Source organism: Formica exsecta, unplaced genomic scaffold, assembly GCF_003651465.1.
Source record: "Formica exsecta isolate Colony F162 unplaced genomic scaffold, ASM365146v1 scaffold201, whole genome shotgun sequence".
Lineage (NCBI taxonomy): Eukaryota > Metazoa > Arthropoda > Insecta > Hymenoptera > Formicidae > Formica > Formica exsecta.
Window position 1 is genome coordinate 1981036 of NW_021849308.1, and position 16575 is coordinate 1997610.

General features: G+C 37.6%; 2 protein-coding genes across 5 annotated transcripts in view; one reads left to right on the top strand and one right to left on the bottom strand.

The window, feature by feature from the left end:
* Positions 1 to 13336, top strand: part of LOC115234608 (disintegrin and metalloproteinase domain-containing protein 10) — a 117784-nt gene extending 104448 nt beyond the window's left edge. The window contains exons 3-16 of one of the 4 annotated variants that reach the window (XM_029805797.1): positions 198 to 392; positions 3914 to 4212; positions 5205 to 5351; positions 5437 to 5585; positions 5664 to 5898; positions 6010 to 6184; positions 6297 to 6465; positions 6574 to 6751; positions 6829 to 7062; positions 7163 to 7279; positions 7370 to 7534; positions 7660 to 7789; positions 8050 to 8101; positions 8588 to 8625. In XM_029805797.1, the coding sequence (XP_029661657.1) occupies positions 198 to 392; positions 3914 to 4212; positions 5205 to 5351; positions 5437 to 5585; positions 5664 to 5898; positions 6010 to 6184; positions 6297 to 6465; positions 6574 to 6751; positions 6829 to 7062; positions 7163 to 7279; positions 7370 to 7534; positions 7660 to 7789; positions 8050 to 8099 (2243 nt within the window). In that variant the 3' untranslated portion in view covers positions 8100 to 8101; positions 8588 to 8625. Of the gene's footprint in view, positions 1 to 197; positions 393 to 3913; positions 4213 to 5204; positions 5352 to 5436; positions 5586 to 5663; positions 5899 to 6009; positions 6185 to 6296; positions 6466 to 6573; positions 6752 to 6828; positions 7063 to 7162; positions 7280 to 7369; positions 7535 to 7659; positions 7790 to 8049; positions 8102 to 8563 lie in introns of all 4 variants that reach the window. The other 3 variants (XM_029805794.1, XM_029805795.1, XM_029805796.1) reach the window with 3 other exon arrangements.
* LOC115234607 (membrane-associated protein Hem) overlaps positions 12997 to 16575 on the bottom strand; it is a 4966-nt gene continuing 1387 nt past the window's right edge. The window contains 1 exon segment of the mRNA XM_029805793.1: positions 12997 to 16575. Coding sequence (XP_029661653.1) covers positions 14206 to 16575 — 2370 coding nt within the window. The 3' untranslated portion in view covers positions 12997 to 14205.

Genomic DNA, 16575 nt, shown 5'->3' on the forward strand with positions numbered 1-16575 from the left:
ACATTTATATATTATATTTTTGATTTTTTTTTAATTAACGTAATTTTTTGTATTTATATTTGTTATAATTGTCTAGTGCTTAATTTATATATTGAAACAATAAGTTTTTAAGAAAATTTTATATGGAGTGATTCTCTCTTTTATCTCTTTCTCTATCGCTCGCGCGCGGTCCCTGATCATATATTTTCCATTTTTAGGTGAGCCTGGTAGCCATGTGTTCGGAAGTGTCAGTGATGGAATCTTCCATGGGAAGATAGTATCACCGAAGAGTGGTGCGTGGTATGTGGAAAGGGCGCATTACTACTTTCCGCCGCACGAGATAAACGAGACGTTGCATTCTGTGATCTATCACGAGGATGATGTCGGTGATCCGTATGTGAACGTTCGACAAGGTAAGGTGCAAAATAGCAAAATTCCTTTTTTTTATCGATAATTATCTGTAACGTTTTCGAAACGTACGTTATTTTGGTCACATAAGTTTGTAAATATAATTTTTTTTTTTCTCGAAACTTTCGAGAAATATAATATTTTTAATTTAACAAAGATGTATTTATTTATTGATTGTGATAATAATTGTTATGTCCGCCATGAAAACTTTATTAATTAATAAGACGATCATGAATCTCTATAAATGTTTTAAACGTTCGTCTGGATATGCAGTTCAATGACGGCGACCTCGAAGTGGTAGCTTACGATATTACAACATCCGCTTTTCGTTGCGCATCCCTTTGTCCCGCAATCCCTATACATCTTCTCGCAACATACGTTCTCTCTTCTCGGAACGTCTTTTACTTCACTTTCTAGCATGGTTCTTTAGCAACCGTCTTTAAAAACACCCATCCATCCATCCATCAGAATCGACTCGCCTTAATGAAAAGATGTTTTTGGCTTTGATGTTTTCTGGAAGCTAAAACAGTTCTGTACTAATCATGTATATAATTTTCTCATCATTAGTTATATTGTCTTACCGTGATATATTTAATCAAGAAACGTATCATTTTTTTTTTATTATATTTAAAAATGAAATTTTCATTAAAACAAAATTATTCGGAAATTTGTCAGAAAATTAGCACATTTGAATCAAAATGCTCGTTCCATGTACACGCTATCGGGAAGTGGCAAAGCAATTCAACGACTGGTGCAAGATTGTGTTTAAGGGAATATGGATATCGAAAAGTCCATGATGCAGAGAGAGAGAGAGTACGAATTCTATGTACCATTTACGGTATCGTTAAGGAAAAAATAGTCCATTCGCATAAGTGCGCAGGAGACTGCAGAAAGTGCAACCTCATCTTGAATCGGTTGTAGTCAGCACGACGACTATACGAACGGGTAGCGGATTTCTTCCTGCGAAATCCACCGTTGTCACCGTGTTTATGATAGTAGCGTAAATGGCCAACGCTGAAATAAACAGCCGGCGTATCGCGTGTAATATTTATCGCGCCCATCCGCCCGTGCATGCTGCGTGGACCGAATCGTGCCATCTTGCCGTGTTTGCTCTCCGGAAACACGTCCGACGTTATGAGTTTGCTGCACTTATTGGCGTACTATACAAGGCACGATGATGCGAAGGTAGAGCGGGATAGTATAGAATGTACTTCTCTCATGTTTTGCGGTTAAGTCTTCCCGGAACGCTACACGTGATGCAATATTAGACACAAATAAATTTAGCACTAAAAAAGTAATTCCAAAAAGGATACCTTATCGAAATATAGTTTGAGATAAGAAAAATGCGTTACGAGAGATTTGTGCAATGTTTTAAATTGATATAGGAATCTTTTTTTTTTTAATAACAAATACGTGATAGTAATGATTTTTTTATTTGTACGTTAATTATAAATGGTACAAAAATATGTCACGAGATAACTCTAATTTATTTTGGTAATTTAGCACTGAGAAAGAAATTTAAAAAAAAAGGATACATTATTGAAATAAAACTTGAGGTAAGAAAAATGCGTTGAGATTTGTGCAAAGTTTTAAATGGATATAGGAAACTTTTTTAAAAAAATAAAAAAATTTTTTAAGTAAAAAAAGGAGCATGGCAATAATAATCCTTTTATTTGTACGTCAGTTATAAATGGCACAAAAATACGTCATCGAGATAACTCTTATGTTAACGATTGAAGCAAGCGTCAGGAAAAACAAGTGGTAGTTGATGCGTCATCTCGTCATCGTTCCTTTCATTTCTATTCTACTTTGTGAAATGGCAATAATCTCTATTAAATACTAACACGCGTAGGCAACGGTAATAGGCAGCAGCAGCACAGACAGCCAATATCGTCACGCTTGAAACGTCGAGTCATTAAAGCTCGCGGCTTACGGTTAACCCGCCAATAAAGCCGACAGCCGCGATTATTTCGACTATATCGACAGCGACGTTATCATCGGTTCGTATTTATGTGAGACGACTTCTCTTTTGGATTAAAGAAATGCCTATGGGGGAATATGACTTAGTCAGTTAACGTTGTTGCGGTATCATCATATATAAAAGAAATAAAAATATGATACTCAAACGGTATAAAATATCTCTCACTTCTGAGAATATAAAAGAGATTAATAATCCTACGTGTGTAATATAGCGGAAAAGTCGCATAAATAATAGCTACCACTCTATCATTTGAAACGAGCTTGTCAGATATTACTCGCATCATTTATGATTAGAGTTATATAAAAAGTACTGAATAAGCGAAGAATAGGTAAAGAGAGCGAGGGAAGAATCGTATAATTTTTTAAATTACGTCTTTATTAAATAAAAGAGAAACATTTTCAGAATCTAAAAAGATCGATATATTTAACTGAAAATATATCGATCTTTTTAGATTCTGCAAATGGAAAAGAACGCAGATATATGTAACGAGAAACGCCGCGGATAGTAATTAAGAAATACTGACGTATGTGCTTTGTCAGTATGTATATCGTCATTGATACAATTTCTACAATTATATTCCAATTATAACAATGAGATGAATGGTTTGATTTCGGACGTCATAAACTTCCAAATACATAAAGCAAATATTTTCAAGTTTTTAGGCGCGAATTGATATCAATGACTACGATAGAGAAAACTTTTTAGGACTTCGATGCTTTCTATGCTCGATAAATTTGCACAACCGAATACTCGCAAAATTTTTCTGTGCCGCTTACGCGGTAGCACTTTTCATCCACGTTACGTTTTTATTCCCGATTAAATGCACACGCGCATATACGAAGCCGTTACTAGTCAGTACGCAATGTACACTCCAGTGTAGGGTGCGAAATTTGGAGGGATGCAAAATTTTAATATGCGCCAATAATTTTTGGAATGTCCAAAAACATGTGAATATTGATCGCTCGGTCTGCGATGATCGCTCTTATCTGGCTCAATGCCGCTCGCTTGTAAAACCTCGTTTAATCAGATATAGGATTTAGCAATTCTATCAATCGAGAAGGAAGTGGCCAACAACTTTTACAAGGATATTATAGAAATATTCGCAAAGGCTAAGGCCAGAAAACGTAATTTTTAAATTGCTTTTATCTTATTTTTTTTACAAAATGTATTATTAAGAAAAACAATATAAAAAATATATTAATCCTCGACAATTTTTAAAACAAATATAAAAATAAAAAATATATATAATATTTAGTATATTAGTCTTTTTTAAAAATTGATTGATAAAACCGTTTAAATTTCAGTAATACTTTTCTTAGAAAACTTATCAAAACAAATTTATGTAAGTGTATGATATCGGAATGATAACTTCAAGATGATAATAAATATGCTAATATTTTTTGATATTATTTTTAATTTTTTGATTGATATTTGGGAGAGAGGGGAGACGAATAAATCCTTAAAATTATTTTTTAGCAATCATTTATAATGTTAATATTATCACATTTTATAAAAATCATGTTGAGTCAATGATAAATTTTTCAGGTGATGGTGGTGGATGTGGCATTACTAATAGTGATGTGATAGAATGGATGGAAAGAATCCAGAATTCCGCTTTACCGGATGAACCGCCTAAGACGGGTGCACCGGCAAGCCAAAAAGAGCCGAAACCAAACGTCGCACCCTGGAACGGGGATCGAGAGACTCCTGTTCACAAGTACAGCAGAGAGGCTAATGAACCTAGTCATCGCAGGTCACGAAGAGCGACCAGATCGAAGGAGAATAATACCTGTTCACTCTTCATACAAACGGATCCTCTTATATGGAGGCATATCTCCGAACAGGTATACTTAATTTTTTTCAAGTGCTTTACTTTTTTCAAGTAGCTCGTAAATATCGCAATTCTGCTGAGAAAAATTATCCTTTAAATCTAATATTTATTAGACTATTCTCTCATATATAAAACTTACATCAAATCTGAAAAAATTATGTAAATACGAAAAATTAGCATATTTTATTAATTTGAAATTTGAAATGTACTATATTTTATTTTTTTAATTTTTATGCCGATTTTCTTGGAATTAAAAATAAAAAACATTTTTTTTTTCTACGTCTTGCTGTTTAATTTATCAAGTGATAGTGGATGACGCGAAGCTGGCATTTGTAATTATGTAAAAGGATTAAAGTCAGGGATAGCAGATTGTTATAATGACCTAATTCTCGTTGGCAATTTGTAACTGGAGAATGCTCGTATCTTCTTGCACAATAGAGAAATACCTCGAATACCGACCGTTTTTTTCCTATAGTCACATTCATATGCGTTTTCGTCGGCTGCACGGTCAGTGCAATTTTCCTTTGCATTTTCTCAACAAACCAGACACCGTCCGCATTCCGACGTTCTTCACAAAAAGAATATTTTCATCCCTATGCCCTATGTCCCGCAGCCTTTGATACCGCCATGATATACGCTGCATAGTACAGTGCGTTCCACCGGACGTGCAATTTTAATGACAAATTTTTTTAAGCTGTTTTTCGCAAAAATTTCTAAAGAGTTTTGTTCGCGCGCATATCCAATATTAAAATTCAAAGATTTATCCACTTGTTAAATTTCAGCAAGTGCATAGAGTTACCGATTCTCGCTTTTACAAGGAATTTAATTTGATATTCAATTATAAGCTGTTTAATGTTGAAAATTGAGAATTTGCGTAACGCAAAGTCCGTCTTAGATATGAATATATGAGAGAGAAAAGTTTCTGCGATGTCGCGCACAAAGAAAGAGATAGAATAATTTCAGAGTTTCGTCATAGATATCGAGCTCATGTTCGTCTTTTTGTAGTTGCATCATGACGCGGAGAAAACTAGAGAGGAAATATTGTCCCTGATCGCTCACCACGTCACCGCCGTGAATTACATCTATAGGGACACGAAGTTCGATGGCAGGACGGAGCATAGAAACATCAAGTTTGAGGTTCAACGAATAAAGGTAACGGTATCGCGTGCCGAAAATAGTACCAGTCTCCTGGTGAGCATTCTCTCGTTTGACTGACATTCAATATATCTGATATCAGATCGATGACGAGACGGCGTGTACGCCTCAACAGCCGTACAGCGAACCAAATCCGTTCTGCTTGGAGAACATCGACGTCAGTAACTTCTTGAATCTGCACTCCCTATCGAATCACGAGGACTTCTGCCTCGCCTACGTCTTCACCTATAGGTGAGCGAGTAACAGAACATATCATGCCGTGTCCATTTACGACTGGCTCGCAAATGTTATTTCACGCTTTGTCGACAGGGACTTCACCGGAGGCACTCTCGGACTCGCCTGGGTTGCGTCCGCCTCAGGCGCGTCAGGTGGTATTTGCGAGAAATTCAAGACTTATACCGAAACAGTGTCCGGCCTGTATCAGTCCACTAAGAGATCTCTGAATACTGGCATCATAACTTTCGTGAATTACAACAGCCGAGTGCCGCCCAAAGTATCGCAGCTGACTCTGGCGCACGAGATAGGCCATAATTTCGGATCACCGGTAAGTACTGTTACTGCAAAAAAAAATATCGTTTTTCTGCCGCACGTGTGATAATCTGTTCAAGAATGATGGAACGCAGAGGTAACGATAACGATTATTTTTTTTTTCCAGCACGATTTTCCGCCGGAATGCAGACCGGGAGGCTTGGACGGTAATTACATTATGTTCGCCTCAGCGACGAGCGGAAATCGACCGAACAACAGCAAGTTTTCAAAGTGCAGCATTGGCAATATCAGCAACGTCCTAGATGCTATCGAGGATAATAAAAAGAGGAACTGTTTCACTGGTATTTTTATCTCAGGTTTTCCTTCATGCTAGCGCAATAGAAATAGATACATAATTGCTTATTCTGAAATTTTTATTTGCATGTTAAAATTTATTATATTTTTTACCTACAGGAGCATTTTGCGGGAACAAGATTGTGGAAGCTGGTGAGGAGTGCGATTGTGGATACGATGACAACGAATGCGTGGACAAGTGCTGCTATCCTAGACAGGTGTCCGAACTGGATAAAATGAAGAATGATACGGCGAAAGGCTGTAGTAGGAAATATGGCACACAATGCAGGTATATGGAAGCAAAACTTGATGATTTTGTTTTGATCGGATATGATTTATCGCGTCTGATATCTTTTCGAATCGTATATTTCTCATAACTACTATTATGCATTTATAGTCCTAGTCAAGGACCGTGCTGTTCGAGCGAAACGTGCCAGTTTGTGCCCCTCTCTCATAGAGTTCAGTGTAGAGCTGAATCGGACTGTAGTTACAATTCTACCTGCAGCGGGAGATCGTCCGAATGTCCAGCGCCGCTACCGAAAGCAAACAAGACTAGATGCAACGAGGGCACTCAAGTAAATTCGCTATTCTTATTCCGTATATGATTTAACGATCATTGGCACTTTTTGCTTCAACGATACACTATTTACAGTTATGCATCAACGGGGAGTGCACCGGATCCATTTGTCTGGAGTGGAATCTGACAGAGTGCTTTTTAACGAGCAGCATTATACCAAACATCGACAAGCGAAAGCTTTGTGAATTAGCCTGTCAAAATGGCACTGATGTATCAACATGTCGCGGTACGAGCGAGTTTGCGCACATGGTAGGACTGCCCGAGGGTGGTATGAGCCTCCGACCTGGTTCACCTTGCGACAATTTTCAGGTAAATTATTAAATAAATATTTGTGTAAAAAAATGTACACGTATTATTAAACATTTTTTTTAAAGAACAAATGGAACGATCACTTTTGTTTTTTCTTTAGGGTTACTGCGATGTTTTCTTGAAATGTCGTGCTGTCGATACGGAAGGACCTCTTGCGAGGTTGAAAAATCTGCTGTTCAACAAAGAAACTTTATCATCGGTAGCGCAATGGATAACTGTAAGTGCAGAGACGAATATTTTACTTGTCTATGCTGTGTTTTTATCGATATTAGAATTTATTATTACTGCTTGTTTTATCTCTTTGTAGGAATTTTGGTGGGCGGTGCTATTGATGGGTATAGGTTTCATCATATTTATGGGATTATTTATCAAGTGTTGCGCCGTGCACATTCCTTCCACTAATCCTAAAAAGCCGCCTGCAAGGCGCATCAGTGATACCTTAACAAGACCGATGAATACTCTTAGAAGAATGGTAAAAGAACACATAAATTATATGTTTAGAAATTTTTTCATATCAAAGTTTAAATTGAAGGCTATTTGAAAAATTATACAATATTTTGTTAACGCATATTTTATTATTTGTCATATTTATTACAGCGACATCCACACGGTGGAGGCGGGGCTGGGCCAAGAAGTATACCCCCAAGACCAAGTCAAGGTGGACACGGAACACGTGGACCCTCTCACGGTTACGGAGAGGGTAGAGGTGCCCAGTATTATCCGAAAGGTATATTAGCACATTAAACTATTTACGTATTTCTCGTTGCTTGAGTTTAATTCGTGTGCTTAAGCATAAATTAAACATGCATACGTTGATATTAATGTGAAAGAAAGGATTGCTAATATGGATTAAACCCAAGTAAACGTTGTTCGCGTTTTCTCGTTCTTGTGTGACCCGCAACTACATCAATGTCTTTTCCTGTTTGCATCTCCCTCGCATTGATTGACGCGCATCACTACCTGATACTATCGTTCTATGACCTGCAGAGGTGAGCTGGGGCCTATATTCTATATGCTTGACAGGAGCAAATTCATGAATGTGAATACCGTTTGTATATAATGTAAATCATACACATTTATCAAATAACATATAATAAAAGAGAACCTATATTTTTCTCCATTTCTCTCTATGAAAAATTCTTGTATTTGCTCCTAGCTCTTGTTCATGGCATTGCACTGAATGCTAGCTGAAATACTTTTTCTTTCCTATTTCGTATAGGAGCCGAAATCTTTCCTTCTCATTTTACATCACCATTGTGTTGATTTCAAATTATTATTTTCCAGAATGGCATTATAGTTAGAAAGAGAGAAACAGTATGTCAAGGATGCACAAAAAGCGTGGAAATCATGACGACTGTTACTCCCTATACTGCCATATTTTATTTGCTATTTATATACAATATATCGGCAGCAACCCCCTTTATTCTCGCATATCTGACATTATTTTGGTTAAGTTTCATTTCATTTCATTTCATTGCCGAACGTTTTTCTAAACTTTAAGCAGGCTATCGCTCGGTTCCCACAGCTAGTGCGCCACCAAATAGTGGGTCAGCAGACAACTACGGCCGTTCCAATCACCCAGAGCTGTACGCCGGCGCCTATTCGGGCTCCGGGAGAGGGGGGAGGGGCGCAGCCTATGAGATGAGGCATCACAACAAGGTGTGACGATCCTAGGACGTCGTCACGGACTAGGGCCACCAGTCGCGGCGTTGCATCACGGGTCGTTGTGTGAAACGATTGCCAAATGCGAAGAGAATCGATCCATGTCATCTAAGGAGCGCGACGATGTCTCATAATCGAGGTCGAAGCAATAACGACGAGATATGCAACGCGATAATATTGCATGATGATCGAACAGATTGAGAGGTCCGATGATATGCACTTTTACCTTTGCGTTGAATGCATATACCGTGCGAAAGTGCCGCACGTTACTTATAGATACGAAGAAAGTACGCATCGGTGATCAAATTAATCTCTCATTTTGTATCGATTCGATAAATGTGATTTTCTGCAGAGACTAACGCTGCGAACGGCGACCCGGAAGATCAAATTGACGAAAGTTACAATAATAAAGTAACGGTGTCTATATCTGAAATCATGAGTACTGAGAGTTTTATATATGTAATCTTTTTTATGTAGTATCAATATATACGGATCTTTCGCGTCGCCATTCAAAGAACTCGTCGCATGATCAAATTTTAGAACGCTTCGGAGAGCCTTCGCCAATGTGAAGGTGATATTGTTATATGATCAAAGTAATTTAAATCGATGCAACTTGTGATTCATTTATCGCTTTAGCGATCGACGTTGTATTCGCACAGCGACGAATGCGGCGGTGTTAAAACGCGTCGCATTTTCGCCCTTCGAACATTATAAGCATTTAAGGCCAAGATTGTATGGTCTTTATGTGACGGCGTCCTTCACGAGATGTCGATATTCGTGCATGTCGCTCTCGAAAGTTAAATTAAGAGATCTTTATGATTGAGATCTCTATTTGTTTGTTAGAGATTAGATACAAGTTTAGCGGGGAATTGGCAATAAGACAATACGTCCTTTGGTGTAAACGGCATATATATACATATGTAAATGAGTTTTCCAAAGGCAATGTTTTATTCGTATTTCGCTTATTGATAAGTATAACGAGCCAAAAATTGTTTTTTTATTCGAACAGAAGTTTTATCGTGGAACGATAAAGCGGATTTAATCTAATTTTAAAGTTTGATACAGCAGGCAACATCACAATATTATCTGGTAGAGAAAAAACTGAAACTGTTGTATAAAATTTTATTCTACGTATTTTTATTATATCCGTAATTTTAAGGACTCTAAACAGTTTCATTATAAATAAACTTTCTGGAGCGAAATGGCACCTTACCATTACCAAACCATCGCAGGTCATTCACATGATCTCTGTACCATTATAGTATAATAATTAACGGTATGTATTATTCTTATACTAATTTGTATTAGCCAATTGGAATGAATGAAGCTATGCAAGGTCGTGAAGAAGATATAAGAGCAGCAACACAAAATAATGCGTTTCTATAGCGAGATATTCCATTAACTCTTATATATATGAACAAAAATGATATTGATTATTATTAGGCTATGCTATAATTATTACTATTATTATTAATTAGTTATATCTTGCAGATGATAATTTATCTCCGCCTATTGCGAATGTTATAAGTTATATTTAATTAAAAACGAGTTTTTTAATATGTATGTATTAAGTCGGGGGCTGCACCGTAAACGCATGATTATGCGTATAGCGGACCAAAGACGAGCCCTCTTATCGAAACGTGCAGACGTGTTATATTATATAATATATTATATATGCATGGGCTCTCACACGTACACAGCTGCATACTCGTAAACGAGAAACACGAGATCGGTTCTCATTCTCGAGGTGAATCGTATCTGGTGCTGTTGAACTGCTTGTCGATACGATTAATGCACTCCCCTCTTCTCCAAAACGCCAAATCTGACAATGAAACGACTGAATTTTTTTTCATTCGTCTCTTATCGATGCCTATTTAATGCAAATATGTCCGATCCTGTTTAGATTACATTATCAATTTATAGTGAATAATATCGAACGCATATTATTATATGCGTAAAGCACATTCTATTTACCGATAACAAATCAGAGAAAAGCTGGTGGAACATGTGCTACTTAGAAATCAGATTTATCTTTTTTATCCAATCTCAGTTTTCATATTTGTTATTTGTATCACTTTTACAGATCATACTTTTAGTTCTGTATTTGAACGAGTGCAATTTTCTTTTCCAATATGAGATTATGAAAGAGATTAATTTCATGATTTTTCATCAACTTTTTTACAATCATTGCATATATTAAATCATTTATATATAACAGAATATTTTAAATATTTTAAAATACAGCGCAGATAAATAGTAATTATACAGTCACACATGTTCGTTATTTTTTTATAGCCATAACAACATTATTCGGAAATTTTGCATTGATCTTTACTTTTCAGTCATGTAGAAATTTGTAGAGTATAAAAAAACAGAAAGTTAATAATATTCTCAAATATCAATTGGTGTGATTAATATATATCTCTATGTCTATCCACAATTGGATCACAACTCTCTGCGTTGTAACTTTAAGACTGTGTTTCATCTAGGCCATCTAGGCGAAAAAGTGAATATAGGGATGCAGGATATAAAATAGAGGGAGAGGTGCCAGTAAAGACACTATAATACGAGTTTGCGGATCGTGTGAAAATGTACAATAGACACAATGTGATTATTATGGTGGATCATATGAGAGTCTTGCGAGAAAAGAAGCAAACGAAAAGAAATACTAGAAAATGGGACGGAAAGTAAATGTTCTTCGGGCGTGCGAGAAGAAATATTGTGAGTGAGAGAACGTGAGAAAGTGATCGCGGGAAGTGTGTATATCTGTATATAAATATATACCGCGCGATTATAAAATGATTATATAACAAATGGTAAAGCGAATACAAAAAATACTTGTTTTTATATCAGATCTGTATTATAGCGGAATATTATTCTGTATTTTGTAATCAGAACGGAAGCTAGGGATGACGAACGAGTGTCTGTACGTGCGTGTAATCGAGCCTTTAGGTTTTAAGCATAAGTTTCTGTGACGATCTATCGTGGACCGGAGAAATCGTACGGTCAGTTATTTAGAAGAAATTTCGAGATTTCTTGCGTGTAGGTGCAAAGGAATTCCGTTTGATCCCATTCGTAGTCGCTCGTGATATCATTGAACGATTTTAATCTGTTTCGATGCAAGCAACAATCCGTGATAATTCATGGATGCGATTTACTGCCAATGAACGTAACGAGGCATGATTCGATTAATTTTGATGCATTATGAATCGCATTAGAAATATTTTTTGAAAATAAATGTTAGTTGTCTTCTTAATGTACAATAACGATATTAATGAATATTTTAGACAATGCCACCAGATAAAGGAAACTTTTTATACGTCCTTTTTTAAATTTTATTTTATGCAGGAGAGAGAGAGAGAGAGATTTTTCCGTGTATGTTAAAGAAAAAGCGCGAAACAATGTCGTTTGTAGAGTTATCGGGAATTTCTAAGCAATCACTTCGTTCCAAGCCACTGCCATTTGATGAGCAATCTCGAGGTAGTTAGAATTTGTTTTTGGAATGAATTGATGTTTCTGATGTCAAACGACGATGCGTGAACTACTTTTGCTTCCATTTCACTGCCATTACTATTTCGAACGACTGAACGTTATGATCAAAAAGATCACAGTTACAAAGTTCGCCTATGCGACATAACGAATATCGAGAAAGAAGACAGAATAGATAGTAATGCCTCGTTACGTCTCGCTAAAAGCCTAAGAAACGGGCGTGGGATGGGGTCAAGGCGTAGTTATCGTAGTTGACAATGAAGTCGCTTGTGCGTACGAGAGGAGAGTATAAGATAAGAATAAATTCTCCTTCATCATTTGTTCCAGACCTCTAACTATATATACAGCTTAAGCTTATTCGTTTCCGCGGCATCTGGATTAAGATGTGATTTTTTAATTCTCGAGTGGTCATGAAATTTCTCATCTACGATTAATTGCAATAGTGCAACATATTTGTCAAAAGTCATCATGTATATCAGATCGATAACGATAATGAGAATGAACGAAATTTTTCAAGATCATTGAGATTTATGTATCTATCTTAATCCAGAGCTGCATTATTGTGACGCGATGCACACACACACTACTCTATCACTTGTACATAATGTTAGAGAGGAAAGAACAAAAAAAAAGAACAAATCGAGATTATATTTTTTCTATCGATCCAAAAACGTGGTGACCTATCAACATCGTGCATCCAGGATTATTTAAGCGTAACTTCGTATGTCCTTTGTACCGATCATTTCGCGAACGATGAATCGTTTTTTGAGAAGAGAATCATACTTTTTTTTTTAATTCGAGAGCGTTACTTGGATATCACCGAACACCAAGTGACCCTTACGTTGATGCCGTACCTTTGCTTTTAATCGGTGCAACTTTGAGTGATGTGTGTTCTTGAGATATATCTCTTTATTGTAAATTATTATAACTGAGCATGATACTGACCAATCGCGCCTGAACGTAGCTTCAGACTCTCTTTTCCCAAAATGTCTAGAATGCGGCGAGTGTTTTAAGGATATTATAAATAAAAGAATTATGATTGTGAATATCTCTTGTGTTACGTTAATGTGATTAAAAGAGACAAAAACAATGTAAAAAAACTAAATAAAGCATACATTTTACATTTATCCACTGTGTGTGATTTTTGGAGCAAAGCGAACTGGATCTTAAAGATAAGTGATGAGCCATGTTTTATACACATAGTTTGTTTATTATATAAACTATTGTAAAAGTTACAATTGTACATTAAAAAGTCATAGTGGATAAGTGTGATGATACCTACTGTGTGATATATGAATATCGCGATCTTTAGCCTGAAGTCAATGGGAGCATACATCCTTCATTCCCATGGAATAGAAAAATTCCTTGACATAAACTATTACATAATATTTGACTGTGAAATTTAAGATATGCAGTTATATACTAACAAATATTTCGAACCGGACTTAAATTATAGAGAATACTGTACATTAAAAAAATGCATCGTTTCGAATGTTAGGAAAGTCCGCGAGTCTCGACAAAATTGTACGTCGATTAACTTTCCTTGATAAAGATTCTTTCGATACAAAGATAGAATTCAGCTATATAAAAATGTTCGTGAAACACAGATTTCAATTATACGGATCAAGATGACACGCGATTTTTTGCAAGCAACGTAAAAAATCGCTAACGTGTATTACGATGTCGCAAGCTTGTAACATTCTGTTAAAATACCGAGTGTAATTCATTAATGTTATCAATCCTCAAATAATCGTACGTATCGTACGTATTCACCATTCTTCCGTGCTTCCGGTGACATAAGCTTGTACTTTTCATCAACACTAACCAGAAAACTAGCTCCATTCAAAAAATTATAGTTTGGCTAAGTGATAAATAGCAGCAAATTCTTTATGATTGCCTTCGATGGTACAAGTGTGTGGACGTAAAAAAGTGGCCCTGAGTGGCGAGTTAGAAATGCAGCACCCTTTCTTCCTCGCAGCTTCGCCGTTAAGCTCACGGTTGCGAATGCTCGAGCTTGTACACGTCGTGATATGCGTTGCGTATCAGTGCATATGGGAAGCAACTCTCCAATAAGTCCATCGTTAGAAATGGAGATTCTTGTACTATTTGATCTAATAAAAGATAGACGGACTCTCTGTTTCGAGTTGCTTCCTTGTCCGCTTCTTGGCCTAATCTCAACAAACTGGACGAGGCCAGAGCAAGAAACTCCTTCATTCTATCTTCTATGTCATTCTGCCCACAAATCGTGAACAGTGCTCCGAATATATTATTTATCGCGGTCGCCATACAATGTATGTTGTTGGAATGGCCCTCGAGCGACGCTCTATAGAAGGAATTGTCATTTCGTGCCAATTTTGGAATGGAAACCGCTACGAAGACCATCAGCAGACAAACGAGCAAATGTTCATCCTCGTCGACCTCCGCCTTTTGGTTTCTTAGCGCGCTCGTCAAGGTGGGATCGACCTTGCAAGTCAAACCTGCAGCCGACGTCATTTCGGAGACAACGCGCATGGGATCGCCGGATGGCAGGTGATGTCTAAAATCCAATATGGAGCTCAGCAGGAACGGTATGCGTTCCTCTAGCACGTCAACCAATGCCGACTGCGCTAATTGCCGGAAACTCAGAATCACGCCTATTATGGTAACTCGTTGAAGAACATTGTCTACGTGTTGCAGTTTCTTGAACTGCTCTTTCATCACCTCTGGCTTGTCGAAATTAGTTCTCAGAGAGATCAGTACATCCTTATTGCCCGCTACCAGCTTCTTCAACTGTTGCACCTGACTGGCAATATGCCACATCAAATTCTCGTTCAACATTTTCATACCATATGGCCCTATCAGTTCGGCTAACGCTCTCAACTCGTTAATGTCGGAGAACTCCTCAGCATTAAATGGAATGGCACCTTCTACTGACAAGCTGACAAACGCCCGTTGATTCGCGGAATAACAAATATTGCCGGCGCTAACTCGCCTCAGCAGAACGTCCGAATACCACTGCGTGTAGAGCGCGGCTATGGTTTTGTCGCCGTGACTATCCAGCTCTTGAGTTTGCTGAAGTAGGGCATTATTGAAAACGCGCGTGATGTCTATGTGAACATAATTCTCGATAGTCTGAAGGACATTCATGTAGGATCTAACACTGACAAAAAGTTCAGATGGTTTGGCTATCTCGCTGGTATCTGGATTATACATGACCATTCCCACCAGCGCTCTAGCAAATCGCGACTCCAGATGTTGATGCAAATATTCTCTTGGTGCAAAAGTATATTCCCAGACGTTGATAGTGGGACAGTAATTGATGGCGTAACATAACTCAGTAAGGGCCATATGCAGCTTGTCCATCGTCGTTAATTCCTCCCGTGTCTTCCGATAGCTCTCTATACCGGGTTTATGAATTTCGTACATGTTCTTCTTATTTTTGTCCTTCTTCTTACGATTGACAACTTGTGAGATTAACAAAGCACAATGTTTCGCTAGTAATTTGTCGCTCATGTTACATTGCTCGTCGCAAATAGTTGTGATAATATTTTTAGCTTCTTTGGCCATCTCATCCAGGAACATATTGACGACGGAGAGGCTCCTCTCGCGAATGTGATGACGCTCCTCCGGACAGAGCTCGTGTGTGCAACTCTGGAAATGGCTGCATATGAGCGGGAAGGCGACAATGTATCGATTCTGAGCAGGAAACTCGAGACACATGTGGAATTGATCTTCAAATATTTTGCTGTAGAAACAGAAGATGGATAAATCGGACGTCTCGACTAACATCTCGTCTAAATTGTCAACCATTTTTGTGTGGAAGATTACTGTATCCATGAAGGAAGCCAATTCTCTGTTATCAGCCAGATTCATATTGCACTTCGCGATAGACATATAGGCCTGCAGCCTAACCCAATCCAGTCGGAAGGCACGGAAATCAAATAATTCATTGTCCTCAACTTGTTTTACAGTCAGATTAGCTATAATTGAACACATATCACTAAGAATAGCTCCCTCATCTTCAGGACAAACTGGAAGATTTTGTATCATTTGATGCAAAGCAGGGGCATCGAATCCAGAAAGAAATTGGACGTAATACCTTTGAAGCACCTGAGAATATTTCTTTACTAATGCTCGTAGTTCTTCGCAATGGAAGAGCAATTCTGGCAACTGGCGGTCCACCAAATCCTCGCCACCTCGTCCTTTACCTTTGCCTTGAATAGGAGGATTGTCCCCGTGTCTCAATAGCCACAGTACCTCGTCTCTTGCATGAGAGAGTCCCATTAAGACCAGCAACGCCTTCGGTCCCAAAAGACCAGGTTGGTCGGTTAGAATTAAACCTAGTTCCTTCAAAGCGGTCCTTAAGAATTTTCTTCTTTCCCT